Genomic DNA, 17091 nt, shown 5'->3' on the forward strand with positions numbered 1-17091 from the left:
TTAACTTGTTCCTGGGAAGCCCAGTTGACTTAGAAAAAGAAGAAACAACATCCAGCATGTTTCCAGAGGAACGGCTCCAACTTCCCCTGTTCTACCCTGGATGACACAGACAGCAGAAGGCACACGAGGAGTTTACCAACACAGGTGGAAACGGCTCGCCAGCTCAGCACAAGCATGGCTGTGGGAAGCCAGATCCAGAGCCAGACAAGCCAGCTCTCTAGCAGCTGTAAGTCTGAGTAGTTTTAATGTGTAAATCCCTGCTTCTGACATAATGCCTTCTGTTTGTCATTCAGAAGGAACAGAGTTATTTTGTTGTATATCACATATACATACGTAATATATAGCATAATATTAACATTACATTATCTGATGGCTTTAAATAGCCTATAAAGATTTTTACAAGTCAAGGGTGCGGTACTACACTCATCATACATACGTGAGAGCTACACCTGAAACTTCCGTTCTGGTAAGATAAAAATGAAGACGTGAACACAAAAGGGAGAGCAGCAGCTCTATTGTATATACAGATTTTAGATGCTCCAGATGACAGGGGGTTTCCCGTTATCTTACAGAAAAGCAGACCATTTTACAGCTGCTGAAAAAGAAAATAAAGTCCTCGTGTTGCAATTCTGAGCAAAATGTGAACATTGCTGCTAAGAAAACAGTACTGGCAATCCAGGAAGAATTTCAAGCTTACAAGGCACCTGACCTGCCCAGTTTGCAGTATATCGTGTGCTCTAAAAGCATTCTCTCCTTTTAAGTGCTCTTTTTGATACCATGTTCCAGCAAACCCTGCTCATCCCTTTGAGCCAGATTTCCTTCATTCCCCTGGGTCTCTGTGGCTACCGTCCTGCCTTTTCACAGCACACTGCGGTTTGCAGGTGAAAGAAACAGATGTTTTCTGGGGAACGCTTTCTCCACACAACAAGACCCAAACCACTAAGCACTCTGTACCTGAAATAGCTGCACTCATAAGAAGGCAATCTAACCTGACACTGAAAGGCAGCATGGTTGTTTTCCTGGTTTCATTGGATCTTAAAAGCTTTTTTGGCCCTTGTTGATCTTTAAATGCCTGCAGTCAGAGGTGTGCTTTGTGCTAATGTTGGAGTTTAAAAGAGAGGCCTCAGAGCAGCTCAAGGCGATGCCGCTGAATTAGGAGTACATTGCAAGGCTTTTCAGCTATCTGCTGCTAAAATACACTTCATTTCAACCATGCATAATTTATCCTCTAAATGCCACCAAACCTGCCAGCCCCTATAGACACAGGCTCTTGTTCAGGCGTGGAACCTCCAGCCACAGCCAGAAAATACCCGCACAGCTCTATTTCTGGTAATGCACTTTCATCGTATTTAACTTGGGAGTCTAATTCTGAGCAGAGAAATGAGGAAAGCAGAACCCCAGACTGGCCTGGAAAAGGGCATGTTCTGCAGGGGGGTCGCCCCTCCTTGTCACCTGGCAGAGGCATGCGGCTACACCCCATGCGACGGACGGTGGCTGGGGCTCTCACTGCCTTTGGCTCTCATTAGTCTGCCCCAAAGGCCAAGGTGCTTTGCATCAGAGACAGAAAACAACTTGGGAAAGTTATTTATCTGCTTTTCTTGTCTTATGGCAAGGCTTTAGGACTGCACAGTTACTGCCCTGGCCATCTGTCTGTCAACTGACAGCATACACCAGGGCACTGTTTTCAAACGCACCAGCAAAGGCTGATGCCAAACACCTGGAAAGGGAATCCTGGAATGCACTGAGATTCCTTTGAGTGGTGAGGAAAACCACCAATTGTCCTGGCTGTGTGTGTGACCACTTGCACACAAGGTCGGGAAAGCTGCCTTGCTGCCTCATTTCACGTTGTTATGTAATGGCCTTAATAAATGTCATGGCTTTACATTGCTTATCTATTTATCTATAAATAAAATACATGTGTATAAATATATACAAATGGGTATGGAAAATATAATACACATTTTTTTTACCTTGATTAGTTTCTTACGAATAAAAACCAATAAAGAGTAATGGAAGAACAACAGCAGAATAAATATTTCAGCAACAGATTAAGTTTCTGAACCATTACATTAAAGCAAACTGACAATTAACAAACTCATCTTAGTCATATGGGAGTCTCAGCTGCTTTGGGCATAAAAGGCTAAAAACAATTCCAGTTATCTCTCATTATATTCTACATTGCTGAAAGCAGGGAGTTCTTAAAAAGTGCCACAAATACAGAACTAAAAGCAACTATTTGTGCATATAAAATGTGTATGCAAATAAAATGTACAGTACTGCACATTATTACAGAACGCTGCTTAGGTACTTGACAGTGATTTACAATGAGATGAAGTCCCCGCTGCTCAGTGCGTGCAGTCAGATGGCATCAAGAGTACAACTACATTTGCAGCTGGTGGCACGGAGGAAGTTCGTATGAGCTTTTACAAGAGGGGCAGATTGCTTATATTATTTAAATTCTACATAGTGTTTTCTTCTGGCACTGTATTTTAGTTTCAGCTCCAGAGAGGGAGGTGTCTTAAGAAATACTTCATTCTTCATAGTTTCCCTGTTAAAACTTTTCTTTTTTCTTATTTCTGCCACCTTGTAATTTTCAGACTTAATTTTCCTCCTTTCCTAGAAATAAACCCATCTCTTCAAACGCACAGCAATGTTACTTGCACTCCCTTTTCCAGAAGAGAAACTTTCCATTTAAAAGTCCTTAGCCATAACGATGCCCAAATGGTATTTACAGGAAATCAAGAAACTGGCAGTAAGTCGAAAACAAAAGCATTTCCCTCCTATTTCCCCTGGAAATGGCAACCTTAGGAAAATGTCTGTGGATGGTGATTAGGATCCTCTTGCTAGACGCACCAGGAAGAATCATAGAATCATTTAGGTTGGAAAAGACTTTTAAGATCATAGAGTTCAACCGTAAACCCAACACTACCAAGGCCAGCACTAAACCACATCCCTAAGCACCACATCCACATGCAATGAATCCAAGTCTTTACCCCAGGTGACAGATCTAGTGATGAAGATCCCATAGTTGTGACTTGAGAAGGTAGAACAAGAAGAGTGAGGCAGCTCTTCCCCATATGAAAACCCCTCTGAAATCTGTGGCGAACGTGGATGGTAAGGGTGATGGGAAGCAGTAAGATGTGCAGCAGCACCAGCAAGGAATTCAGCTGAGAAAGAGTTTTGCTGGGCAGGAGAAGGAACAAGCAGAAACAGGCTGTTCTCTATGGTCCACGAGCCTTACTTGCGCTCAAGCAGCGCAGGGCGTGAATGATGGACAAAACAGCGTACCACAAGGAGACGCTTGGAGCTGCCTCACCTACTAGTGGAAGACAGAAACGACATAACCGTAAGAGGTGAGGCAGCAGAGTAACGTGGGACCACAGACAGGCAGCTCCAAGCAGCACCAGGTCTGCTCACTAGCTACAAGAGAATGTTTGGTTGGGAAGGTTGCTCAAACTCTTACCTATCTCACACAAAACTAAACCAGCCTTCCCTGACAGTGTAACCAAACGCTTCTGCGAGGCTGGGAGTGCAGGGGAGTCAAATCAAGAAGGATGAATAAGTCTCATCTCTTAGCTTGCTACCCAAATCTCTGTTATTGAAAAAATGTGCGGTTCTTGGTCAGGATCTGACAGCTACTGGATTTTGTCTGATGAAGGTTTTCAGGTTATCTGCCTGTTCTTTTCCTCCAACATTCAGAACTCATGCTAAAATTGTTCAGGGAGTAATAAACTATTTAGAGTACAGTCCCATATAATCTCATCTGACCCAAGAGGCAACATTGTAATCTCTCTCTCCTGGCCCTGTAAAAACCTAATAAATTTGGTGAAACACATAAATGACATTCTACCCCAAGGCAGATCTTTCTTTTAGTTCTATAATCCCTCAACAGTGACCTTTAATTGTTCCATCAATTACTTTAGTGAAGGCGTCTGCAACCCCCCTGAATACAATAAATATCATTTGCACATCTTTCAGATTAGAGATCTTTAAAAAAGGATTTATTTTGAAATATTTTATTATTAAAGTATTTTACTTCATTATTTTTATTGCCATTTATTGTACTTTCTTCTGTCTCCCAAAGCTGAATTTTCTGAACTGGAAGGTTATTTTTCCTGCTGTGTAGCCTTGCAGCCTCCCACTGAGGATGTGGATCCTCAGAGTAATGTCCTACCCCAGCCTTCTTCCAGAAAGCAATCTTTACTAGGAAGTTTCCAAAGAAGCACATCTTTCATCTCCATCACTGCTGTCTGACACTGGTGTCTTCTCCTTAAAGTACCACTACCACTTAGAAGCATTTAGGAAAGAAAAGTAGGATAAAATACACCTGGCAACAAAGCCCACTAAGATACACTCTGAGCAGGGAGGTGTTTCAAGGAACAAGTTATAAAATCAAAGTTTTGTCCACTAAACACTTGAAATAAGAACAGTGATGACAACTGTGCTGCTCTAACACTAGCCAGTAACACTGCCACAGCCTGCCTTGGCATGAAACGAACATAGCTTTAGCGTGACACTGTCAGGCAGTAAGAGAGAACAACAGAACGTACACAAAAAGGACATCTACAGGTGTTTCTGAGAGCAGACTGGCAATCCATGGGGGAAAATTCCCCAGTGAAGCTGCGACCTTCCCAGGGAGCTTTCCCCTGCAGATTGCCATGCCATCTCCAGCATTCCAGATCTGTCTGACCATGGCTATCTGAACTTCACCATCACCACATTCTCAGCCAGACCTAACCTCCTCTTCTCATCAGCCCAAGTACAGCGCACTGCTTACTTGTAAATGCATTTATGAAGGCATATACACACTCCCTAGGCTGCGCTGTACCGCGTAGTCTACCTTTCGGGTCTTGTGCAAGATGACCTGAGCGGAGTTTTTTCCCCTTCTCCTTTGCTGGCCCTAGAAGGACTCTCTCCCTTTCCCTCTAGGAACATGGAAAGTTTGTGCCAACAGGCAACACGAGCAGCCAGCTGGAACTTTCCGGGAGACTTTCCCCGCTTTCTGTGTGGAGGCAGATTGCCACACCAGTGCAAGCTGCGGTACTCACATGCCTGTTCCATTCACACAGATATCCAGGCCATGCATAGGTTGGACAGATGCCTGAGCATGTGGATAATCCACCTTGAGAAGAACTGTTCAAGTTAGCTCTCTCAGAAAACAGAGCAACAGATTCAGGTTGGTTCTAAGACAGACATTGACCTGAGATGGAAGTCACTGTGCAGAAGGAAATCCTGGGATATGGAACAGGCTCCTTTAGTAAGCAGATAGTGCTGGTACAGAAAAATCAGGACAGAATACCGAAATCCTTAACTGACAACAAACTGGGTGGCTTTGGTCCTTGCTTTAGCAGATCATGCTGCGAGAGCACTGTGTGCTGAGTTGAGTGTGTCTGAGATGCAAGACATCTGTGTGTCAGTATGACTGGTGGCTTTGGGTACAGAATGGCCTGGGGGACCTTCTCCATGCTCTTTCCAACCTTGTTCTCAATGAAGATGGATCGGCAGATCCACATCTGAGTTGTCTTGTTACAGTCAGCCTGAAGCAAACTCAGAGCAGCTCAGGTCTGTCTCTGCAAAATAGCCACATTTGTTGAGTCTGGAAAAAGAAAGGTTGAGAAAGAATAGGGCTACCAACAAAACAATAATTTGCTAGGTAAACATTGTAAATATCAGGGCAATTTAAGCAAAACGACTCAAGAACAAACTGTTATAAACTGGCAACACTTAAATGTAGACTGGGAATTAGGAAAAGCTTTCTAATAGTTTAGGAAAGTGAGATGCTGTAACAGTGTTATAATGGCAGCAGAGGACAAAATACATCACTGCCGCCACATGGAGCACAATGTGTTTATGAAAGGGGTTATTGTGAAAGGGCCTGCATGCTTGGACAGCGGAAAACGTTCCAGTTCTGTGTTCCTTCACCTGTCAGCATGTACATCTCTGCACATTAATGATGGGACACAACTTCAACCTCTCACGCGTGACTGTAGGCTCGCCACTTCTCCAAGTGAAAAGTTCCTACCTCACCCATTTGCTGGAGATGAAATCCAAGAGCCTACCTTCACTAACTGCACACACATTGATTTAAGTGTTGCTTAAGGCTTGATTCCTTTGATTCCCTCCTGCACGATCAGTGCCCAGAGAACCACAAAGCCTGAAAGAGGCACCTGCAAAGAAGCCAAATTCTCACTTTTCCACGGATATTCAGGGTTTAATCGGGAAGTTGAGTGCACTTAAGATATAACCACTTCCAGGAGTAGGCTTCAAAGTAGATACATTTCAACATCTGAAAAGAACCATAAACTATGTTTTATCTCTTGCTCGGCAGTAACAGGACTCTCTTAGAGCACTAACAGATGATCACCAAAGGAGCTGGCTTAGAGTTTAAACGTGTCCAACCAGCTCAGATTGCCTTGCAAGGAACAACTGACAAAACCCTTTCCAGCACCCTGGTTTGCCTTCACCGACAGCTTATGCATAATCTTGAGGGAAGCCCTCTGAAGCTCCAGAATTTTTCACGTTCCACTCCCAATATCCCACTTTCTTCACTTGCAAAACAGTGGGTACCTATGGGAAGAGCAAGTTTTACTTTTTTCCAAGGACGATCATAAATTGCAGGAGTCCCCCAAAGCAAAAGACTTACTGCTAACCCTACAAAAACAGAAATTTGACTCAGAATAACTAAAATAAGCTTTCTGTGATGCAAAGTGAAAGAGCTAGGATCTGGTTCTTGCTCAAAGGAATAATAGAAGGGTGGCATATTAATCTTAAACTATGGCAGTACTGTAGAATTTCAAACACTGAAATGATATATGCAGGAAAATGAGGAATTTCCACTAGGGACTGTAATTCACGTATTATGGGAGAGATTAAAGAATAATAAATTTTGGAAGGAAGTATTCATGGCTATCTGAGGCACCATGAACCTGGCAATCCCTGAAGCCTGGAACTTTGTATACCAAACACTAAAAATGATTTGTGCAGGAGCAGAAAACGTTAGCTGTTATTCTGACCACGAACCAGCTACATACTGTAGGAAGTAAGAATTCGGCAAGAGAAAAAACCTCCTTCATAATTTAGAGACGAACAGATAGAGCAATATTTGCCATTATATCAAATGGTAACCATCTCTGGGAAGAAGAAAGGAGATGACAGCACTTAGGATACTTCCCTTGATCTTAGAGTAAAGCTGACCACAATGGTCCTGAAAATCATTAGCAATGCTGCTGTGCATTCACATGCACCAGCTTTTGCCTCAGCTCTTTAGAAACTGAGGCAGAGAAGCTCACAGTGCATCACATGTCACAGCTTTGCCCTGGGTTTATAGCTCCAAGAGTCCTGCCCTCCTCCCGAGTGCCTCATCTTTCCTGGTGTTGATAATGGCACCCTCTGACTCGCATGCTGAAGCCTGTGTTTGTCTGCTCAGGAGATCAATTTTATGTCAAGACAAATAAGACCTTCATTCAAAGCAAGTTAAAGGTGAAAAATTTCCTGCTTCTTAGCCAAATTAAATCGAAAATACCATATAGCCATACATTTTCCCCAGAGTTATTCCTGCTATGTTAGGAGGTCTCTTGGTGAACTGCTCTGGGGAGACAGAAGCGTGCGAGGCAGCACCCAGCTCATTACTCAGAGTTAGCACAGGACTGACCAGGCCACAAACAGCTTACAGCTGTACTGCCTCCAGAAGGGGTCCTTCAAGAAGAGGCATGACACATTAGCTGGGGAGTTACAGGACACTTTCAGAGCCCATTGACATCTGACTAGAGCTCTTGCCTCTCCCAGTCTCGTACCAGCAATTATGGCACTTTGGGTACAAAGAGAGAGATCTGCAGAAAGAAAAGCTGAGTGACAACATGTACTGAAAGTTCCCAGACGAGCTAGCGCATACAGCACTCTCCTGATGCAGGCCACAGTGTGTGTCTCTACACAAATTCCCTGAGGTGCTGTGTGTGCCACGTGATGCTGGCATTACCTGACTTACTTTACTGAATGCTGCAGTGAACAGTTGCACAAAATCCAGTGTAAATACCAGAGTACAAGCTGCAGCTGCCCCTGAGGAGCTTTAACTTATGTACTATCCCATAAAACTCCCAGGTAGGGAAATGAGTAAAAAGTCTGAATGCTTTCTTATTCCACAACCCGTTTGCAGTAAAGTATTCTGCACTGAATGTTTCCATTGTTCAATATAGATGGGGGAAATAAGATTAGCTGGAGATGGAATATCTCATTTTCTCATGTAGTATGTTCTCTAGCCAACTCAAGCTCGCTGGTTTGGCAGAATCCAGGGCTCTCTGAGGACGGTGATTTTTTGAAGGCTGACAAAGTTAAGTTTGGCACAAACACACACATTCCCATGCCATACCCTACCCTCAGGTGTTATATGTAGTGCTAATGTTCTGCCAGAGCGTAAGAGAACAGCAGATCAAAGCCTGTTTTGCCTAACAGCTGAATTGTGGCTTTGAACTGGAGCTTTTCTTTTAACAGATTTAACAACCTGGTCCCCTTATTTCTCTTCCAACTAGTCAGTGTAACAGGCAACTGTAGATATTTTTCAAAGCTCACAAATGCCGTGTGGCACACAGAATAATTAACTACAGTCATCGTTCTGCAGTCTTTAAGGAGGAAAAACACAGCTTACAGAAGATGGATGCAAGCAAAGCGATTCCTAGTGTGGTCTGACACAGAGGGTAACTTGCAAAACATAACCCTTGACCCAAAAGTCAGGAACTAAACACTGGTGGCTTACAGTTCCAGGCAGAGCAAGCGCTGCGGAAAGACCTAAAGATAGAACAGACCGTGTACCCACAGCACGTGAAAAGCAGGAGGATACAGAATTGACCTACAGGAAACATCTCAATCGTCTGTGCTCTGCAAAGCCATGTCTCGGGAGTATTTGACGCACCTCAGCAGATGGGGAGGTGGGAGATCCTACACCAACTAGATATACCCCTTCCACACTGTGCGAGAGGAGGCACGTTCAGCTGAAGACATGCTCTTCTTCCATTCAACATACCACGTTTGGGTTTTCCTGTATTAGTCAGAATGGCCACGGTGTAGATGAAGAAAACGCTGACAGCACGCCCAAGTGATCATGGTGAAAGCTGCTGCAGCAACAGCCACCACACTACTGGGAGTGCAAGTTGGTACTGGAAAAAGAAAGACCAAGTTGAGGTGGGGAGGGAGAAGAACCAGGCAGAGTAACTGCCTTCTTAAGCTGTTAGCTGAGGTCCTGAAGTCCTGTGGCTTACACAGAAGCAATCTCTAAGCCAGCACTACTAGGGGAGGATTCAAAGCCTTGGTAGTGTACTACTTTCTAACTTTGCAAAACAATCCAGGAAATTAACTGCAAAGTCCTCTGCTTCAATTGACTCTTACCTGGACTGTCGACTAAAGCACTGAATGTTACTGCTGAGCTTGTGGTTTCTCACGCAATCTTAACTTGGTCCCCTGTCACAGTTCACTGTGATAGATAGCAGACTATCACAGATGGGTGTCCCTTGCTGTGAAGAGCACAGGAAACTTTTTCTGTCCAACTCCTGCCTCATTCAACATAAAGGACAATTGTTAAAATAGAGTCACTCAAATTTACCTTCTGAGGACAAGCACCCAATGCATCTACAAAGGCTTTGTGTGTAATATATGAGACAATGCACAAAAAAATATTTCCTCCTGTATTTTTAGATGACTTCTGGGAATCAGAGATTAATTCTGTCTACTCAGTATGAATGAATGCTTAAATATAACATAACTGCACCTTACCCGACATGTAAAGGTATGAATGTTTTCTTATTTGCTGAATGTCTTTTTTTCAGTGAAAAGCATGAATCCCTCTAATCATGACACCTAACTGAATGTAGAAATCAATCCTGAAGATTGTGCATCTACTCTGTTGCATATGTGGCCAGCATTTTACAGGGAGACACAAATAACGAGTAGTTGTGTTAACCTGGATTTTGGAACAAATACCTTGGACAGAAGAATTTTTAGATGAATCTCCAGAGGACTAAAATTTCAGCAAGCCTCCTTACAATTTGCACAACACTCTCCAGTTCCAAATGTAACCCTCAAGGAATACATGCATAAATTATAATATATCCACTGGGTAAACCTCTGAAATACTACCAAAAAGGGGGAAATGCATTTTAGGGGCAGTCTGCTCAACTGTCTGCTTTTAAATACAATTTCAAATCAGGAATAATTAATGGCTGAATTGCGGTTAGCGCTTAGATATTATTAAAGAGGAAAAAACAAAAACATTTTCTACATGCTTTCATTACTGTGTAGAGAGTGAAAAGGATTATAATTTGAAAAAAGTCTGCAGAGATTTTTCTCTTAAGCATTTTGATTAAAGTACTTCTTGCGCCTTCAAGTGCCTTGAATTCTAAGGAATTTGACCAAAATAATGATACCATGCAAACCTCTAATTCAGATATATTCACATACTGCTCGTCTGCTAAAATAATCAAGCTAAGATGCCTAAGGAAGACCAGCATATCACTAAGGTAGAAATGTTGTTTCCTCTGGAATATTACGTTAAATGTTACTGAGATCAGGATACATTCTGCAGTCCGTTGTAAGGGTTGGGGGATCACAGGAGAAAGAGCTATGTCTTCACAAAAAATACTTTTGGTCTGGCACTTGTGTGATAAAAATGGATCTAACTGTTGATATTCCCCCAAACCACACACCTGCCCAACAGACGCCCACAGATGATGGGCTATTCTTCACCATAGTCACAGCACTTAGACATCCGAGCAGGAGCTGCCTGCACAGCGCATCGCCGTCACTCCTTTTCCGGCCCCAGAGCTGCCCTGTCCAGCATTGGCGGTTTTAAGCAGCCTGGTGAGAGCATAGTCTCTAGGCAAGGCAAGCTTCACAGCTGGTGCATATGTCTCCTCTAAACCACAGAAATGCAAGTGGCCAAAGACCAAAACTGTTTTTCAAATGTTCTTTTCAATTTCCCTGCTTTTACCTCTGGGTGATTATTGCTTTGCCTATTCTGATTTGGCTGCTGCTTCCTCAGTGTTTGATGGATGTAATCATGAGGACACTGGCAAGGTACATCACAGTCATTTTCTTCCCAAGTCATTTTATTGGCTCTATTCAGAATCTGTTCACAAATACAACAGGTCCTGCCATTTAGAAGCAGACGCAGCCTCTTTGCAAAAATGGTAAAGTAATCAATTCACTGTTAGAGTGAAAGAAATTCAGTGTGTTCAGTAACTCCATGTAAGGGACTAGCTGTGCCGGCGGGGAGCAGCACGCAGGCAGCACTCACCTCGTGGAGGTCGCAGCTCAGTGATGTTCTCAGTGGCTTCATCATCCGAATCTTCAATTGCTACCACCTTGTACCTGTTGCTGCTCTGCTTGTTCAGTACGTGTGGGACCTGCAGTGCAGCCTCTCTCTCTGCAGCCAGATCTAAATCCTGCTGAGCAAGGTGGGCCCTCAGCTGCCTGATTTCAAACTAGAAGAAAAAAAACAAAACACCACCACATACTGATGTCATAGAAGCGTGGCCACAAGTCTATATATTCTATGTTGGGGACCTATTACTCCGTTTATCACTAAACCACTACACACTGGTGACAGCAAATACAATGTGGTTGAGCTGGGATGCGAGTCCAAGCTACTGATGCTCTCCCAGAGCCCATGTGAGCAGGGCCTTTGCTCATATAATCTAAAAATAACGACTGCCGCACACTGGTCTTCTATTTTGTACGTCTGCATCCTGCAGATAGCATTCAAGACAATTTTTAACAGATCTAACTGCCAAAATCAAATTAAATCTTTATAGATCACCCTTAACATGCAGATTAGGGATGTTCATGACAAACATCCCCAATCTGCTAGACTTTGTAACAAGGATTTCTGTGGAGGAGGTTCTCTGAGCAGTAGCTGAACAGTCCTCCCTGACTAAGCAGGCGAGGGGGAGGGACACCGCAGTCCTCCCCATTTTACATCTTCTGTACTCAACAGTGGGCAGAAAACGCTGGGGAAGGCTGCAAATTTTCTGGCCGCTCCCCTCAGATACACCCATCCCAGCAGTTGATGACCTCCTGCCCTCAGGAGAGTATTCGCCTTGTGACTGGCATTATAAAGCAGACAATGACGAATAGACAGAAGCTACCAGGTTTGATTGATGAACACAGTGTATTTCTCTTGTGTTTGAGAGCCGTAGGCCTTCCACAAGGCAAGAAGGAAAATAATTTTTCTGGAGAGGCTCCAGAGACCCTTTAAACCCGTAAATAGGTGCTATGAGATTCTCCTGTGCCTCCGCTCTGCCACCCGGCACAGCTATGGGGCTGTGAGGCAGAGGGTTTCTCTTTATTTAAACTTAAGATCAGTAGTGACCAAGTCATGTCTAATTATAGGGAGTCCAAGAGGGAAAAGCAAATGAGGCGAGTAATAGGCTAAGGCATTTAAAATTTAGCATTGCCAGGCCTCCCATAGTTCAAGGCCTGAAAAGCCATCAGAGAGCATGATGCTACGGCGAGCCACGCTGCACCTGTCACTCCGCATTTACAACCCAGACGAATTAGCACCTCAGTGCTTGAAAACTGGTGTGTAACAGCGTGTAGGCTAAATGAATCTGGTTCTGCCTCCTGCCTCTCAGATGCTGACTCAAATTACTTTGCTGTCAGATTTTGGAATCCATCAGCAGACCTAGTTTGTTCCACCACGGTTCACAGACACGGAGCAAACACCAGGCACGCTGTGGAGCGCCGGCAGTTCCTCCAAGCTGTGCAAGTGACTGGAGGAGAAACAAGATGGAGTTTCCACAGATTTTAGAAAGAAAAAAAAAAAAGAAAAGAAAAGAAAGAAAAAGGGATTCCAGTTTGCCACATCTGGAGACTATCTGCTTTCCAGAGCATAAGGGAAGGAATTACAATAATTGGAAGGCCCACCGCAAGAGAGCAAAAGGGCAGTTTAAGCTTTCCAGATCACATTCAAACCATCTAACAGAGCGATCTAAGAAAGCACGCAGCTTTTCCTCTCTCTTGAAATCACGGGACAGAGGTCTGGCAGCTGCAGACAGCTGGCTGCATGAAATGCTCACTGCTCTTAACCAAAGGTCCTCTGGCAGTGGCAGTCAGAGGAGTCAGGTAATATCAGCATAGGTCAAAATACAGACCTGTTCCTTCAGTCCTGCAATGAAACCTGCACGGCAGGTCCCAGGTGTTTTTTTTTTTTTTGTGTGTGTTAACGTATCAGCTAGGAAGTAGCAGCAAACTGGGAGTATCCCAAGCTAGCCCCAAGCTTCCCTAGGCTTAAGGCGATTGTGCCATACCAGAGGCGCCACTATGAACGTCTCGTTCAGCCGTGAAAGGATTGTCTGGAGTTCAAGTTTGCAAGACAGAGAGTTTCAGGTTTTATCCTTGACTTGAAAAGAAAAAGAAATCAAAAAAATCTCTCATTTCGCCCTTGAAGGGAGAATGGTACCCTGTTAGATACTCCTTTTGCTTAAAGAAAAAGGCGATTGTGCCATACCAGAGGCGCCACTATGAACGTCTCGTTCAGCCGTGAAAGGATTGTCTGGAGTTCAAGTTTGCAAGACAGAGAGTTTCAGGTTTTATCCTTGACTTGAAAAGAAAAAGAAATCAAAAAAATCTCTCATTTCGCCCTTGAAGGGAGAATGGTACCCTGTTAGATACTCCTTTTGCTTAAAGAAAGAAATGTACTCAAATATAATAGGCAAAAAATACATCTGGACTTTTTTTTTTTTCAAGTTATTGCCTAACCGTAGCTACTTGTCTAGTTCAAACTAAAAGGTAATAAGAATGAGGCATCATTACTGTTTTTCTACATTTCACATTTCATATTTCAAAAACATTCCTGTGTGTCAGAAAAGAAATATTGCCACTAAAATGCTTAACTCTGGCCTAGAGGCAGGATAAGATTTCTTTTTTCATGGAAGATTAAAAAAAAGGCAGGTGTTTTATAACACAAATAGATTAAACTACTTAAAAGTCTGATCAACAGTTATATTTCTGTATCACACCCAATTTAACTAGTTTAAGCATTTACAAAGACTGGCTGAACCTTGTAACAATCAAAAGCTTGAAGGCAATCCTTGCACGTTACAAATTTGAAAAAGGAAGCACACTAGGTGATCTTTCCTGCTACAGTGAACCTACAGCAAAAATGGGGGAAGAGACCACACTGTCTGACACCCATTTACATGTTCCAATCCATAAAGCAAGCATTTCCAAATATGCACAGATTACTGACAATCTTCAGCATTTCTATGCCCAGTCACCATCCAGCTTTTAATAGATGAGTTCCTAAATTTTATTGTTCAATATAGCTCTGCCAACAAGCTATAAACTACTCAGCCTAGCACGCTGGACCATCTGCAGCCATTGCTGGGATCACCACGCTGGACAGCTACACCTTGTCCAAGTTCCTTGTTTCCTATTTTACTACCTTGGTTGAATCCAAATCACACAGACAGCATGAGAAACTGGAATTCGCAGAGAAAATGACTCCCGCTGGTCATGTCAGAGCCAGATGGGGCTTTGCTGCCATCTCATGTCTGACAGACAGAAATACACTCTTGTGCCTGCAGCAGTGAGGAAGCACCTGCTCATGAAGATTGCACAGATCATAGAATCATTAAGGTTGGAAAAGACCTCAAGGACCGTCAAGTCCAAGCATCAACCCAACACCACCTAACCCACTAATATATAGGATTAAGACCCAAATTGCAGGTATTGCTTGTCCCTCACACTTGGGTTTTTGGGAGCTGGTCTGAGCTTGTAGATCCCCAGTGCATTGCATGTGATGAGCATCAGGTTTAGAAGAGCTCCAGCTTGGTCTGCTCAAGGCTGCCCGATATTAAGAAACTTCTGAAAGATGACCAGATGTGCAGGCTTGGAGCCCGTCAGCTTGCTGCCTTCCCTAGCTGCATGAGCTGGCATAATAAAATCATGATCCTTCCTTACAATCTTCCCTTCCATTTCAATTTGTACAACTGTACTTTTAACGCTGTGCATAGTCCAGCAGAAACTGACACCTAGACTTCACATCTTGGCTCATGCAACACTTCCCTCATCCACTGCCCGAGGACGAGAAGCGTACACAGACCTTGCAACTTTTTAAGTGATACGTGAACCCTCTTTCATTGCTAGCTGCAAACACAATCCACATGCTTGTCTGATTTTCAGGTCTTAACGCTGAGCTAGTTCAGCTGGTCTGGAATCCAGAACTGAACATGTTCTCAAGACTCTCAAGAGCAGATATGAAGGTTGAATTCCTAGGCACAGTAAAGCCACACAGTGCTCTAGACTTCAACATCACGTGCAAGATGAACAACAGCACACAGAGATGTTCAGAAAGATAAAAGCAGGAACTAATGCTGCCTGCCTACAGAACCAGGCAGCTGCACCTGGTTAGCATGGGCTCTCCCCTACACTTTGACCTTACCTCAGACAGCCAGCTTCCAGCTCCCATTCACGTGTGTCCTGAAGTCTATGTAGTCATTAAAACAGTGGAAAGCGAGAATTAAATACTGTTGCATGTGTAACTGTCTTTTTTTTTTATTGACAGAGGGTATTCATTGCAATAATGGTGTTTGCCTCACTCCCATACTCACTGTCGCTGATGCAAAGTGAGCCATACAGTGTGTTCCACAGAGATGCAGATCTGTGACTCTGTTACAGACACAGCAGAGACAGTCCAAACCCAACTCAATATACTGCTGCCAAATGCAAACCCAAACTCTCCAAGTCTCTAGCACGTTGAAAAAGGAACTGAGTGGGATCGAAAAAAATCCCAATTTATCATTAGGATTGATTTAAGAAAATGAAGAGACATTCAATAAAAGATCTAGGGAAAGTTAAACAAGGAACAGAGCTTTTTGCTCACAAAAGGCATGCATATACTCAGGAGACCTGTTCAATATTAATTGTTTCCAATTATTACTTGAAAATTATCCTAAGATATTGTAGAAGCTGGAATAAAGTTTTGGCCACTGAAAGCAACCCACTAAAAACAAAGGTTAAGCCTAAGAAAAGTGGTTGCTCCTTACGGGTGTAATTCAATGAGAGACTGCATGAGCAAATTATGTTGTAGGTACTTATATCTATTGAATGTTATATTGAACACTGACCTCGGGCAGTTCTAACGAGTAAAAGAGTTAATGAGATTGCTCTGACTGGATGTCATGCAGTCCAGGGCAGGTTAAATAAATCATTAAAAGGTATAAAATATAACAGTCTTTTTAAGTAAAAATTCTGGGCCAAGTTAAAACATGGAATTTCTATTTGCAGGAGGAGCTGATTTAGGTATCTGAATGTAGACCTGGGCATCTCTAATACAGAGTACTGCAGGAGAGCTGTACGCAGAAAACCATGTTTCGTATTTTCAAGTAGACCATCCTTCCTTCAGCCTCTAAGGAAGGATGCACATTATACATATCATCGGGAGGGGAAAAAAGAAAAGAATACAGAATTTTACACATGCTTTGATTTGTTTAAATTAAGATTTACTCATAGGTATCAGCTGTGTTAAGAACCTTGTAAATCCCAGACAGCGGACAAATAACGCTTTTGTGTGGACGACAACTTCTTGTGATCAAGGAGAGTAAGGTAAACCATCTCCTGGCTCAAGAGAATTATAAACTGAACACTGATCCACTTGCAACTGCTACTGATATTATTTACCAGGACACCTATGATATTTATTATCTTTAATTACATATACTTTGGTAGCTTCTGGTGGGTTCCTTTATCAATAAGTTCCTAATATACTTTGCAATAGAAAAAACACATTTGAAAACTTCATAGAATCCCAGCATAATCTAGGCTGAAATGGACCTGTGAGGGTCATCTAGTCCAACACTCCGCTTAAAGCAAGTCTGTTTAGCTCACTGTCCTGGGTTCAGCTGAGACAGTTAACTTCTTCATAATAGCTAGCAAGAGGCTGTGTTTTAGATTTGCACTAAGAAGAAAGCTGATAAGAAGCTTCTCTGGCTGTCCGCAAACAGGAGAAGCTGGGAGGGAGCACAGCCCCAGTTACTAGCCCAGGATTTGATCTTAGGTTCAGGACTGAGACCCAAAGTGGCCAATAATCTATTCCATAACATACAC

The 17091-nt window shown here is 43.1% G+C and overlaps 1 protein-coding gene across 1 annotated transcript in view; it reads right to left on the minus strand.

Moving 5' to 3' along the window:
- LOC104465036 (transmembrane protein C15orf27-like) overlaps positions 1–17091 on the minus strand; it is a gene marked incomplete at its 3' end in the record, with an annotated part of 52554 nt that overhangs the window by 267 nt on the left and 35196 nt on the right. Inside the window, exon 8 of the mRNA XM_010077926.1 lies at positions 11282–11468. Within this exon, the coding sequence (XP_010076228.1) occupies positions 11282–11468 (187 nt within the window). The remainder of the gene's footprint in view (positions 1–11281; positions 11469–17091) is intronic.

The sequence above is a fragment of the Pterocles gutturalis genome, unplaced genomic scaffold (assembly GCF_000699245.1).
Source record: "Pterocles gutturalis isolate BGI_N339 unplaced genomic scaffold, ASM69924v1 scaffold19038, whole genome shotgun sequence".
Classification (NCBI taxonomy): domain Eukaryota; kingdom Metazoa; phylum Chordata; class Aves; order Pterocliformes; family Pteroclidae; genus Pterocles; species Pterocles gutturalis.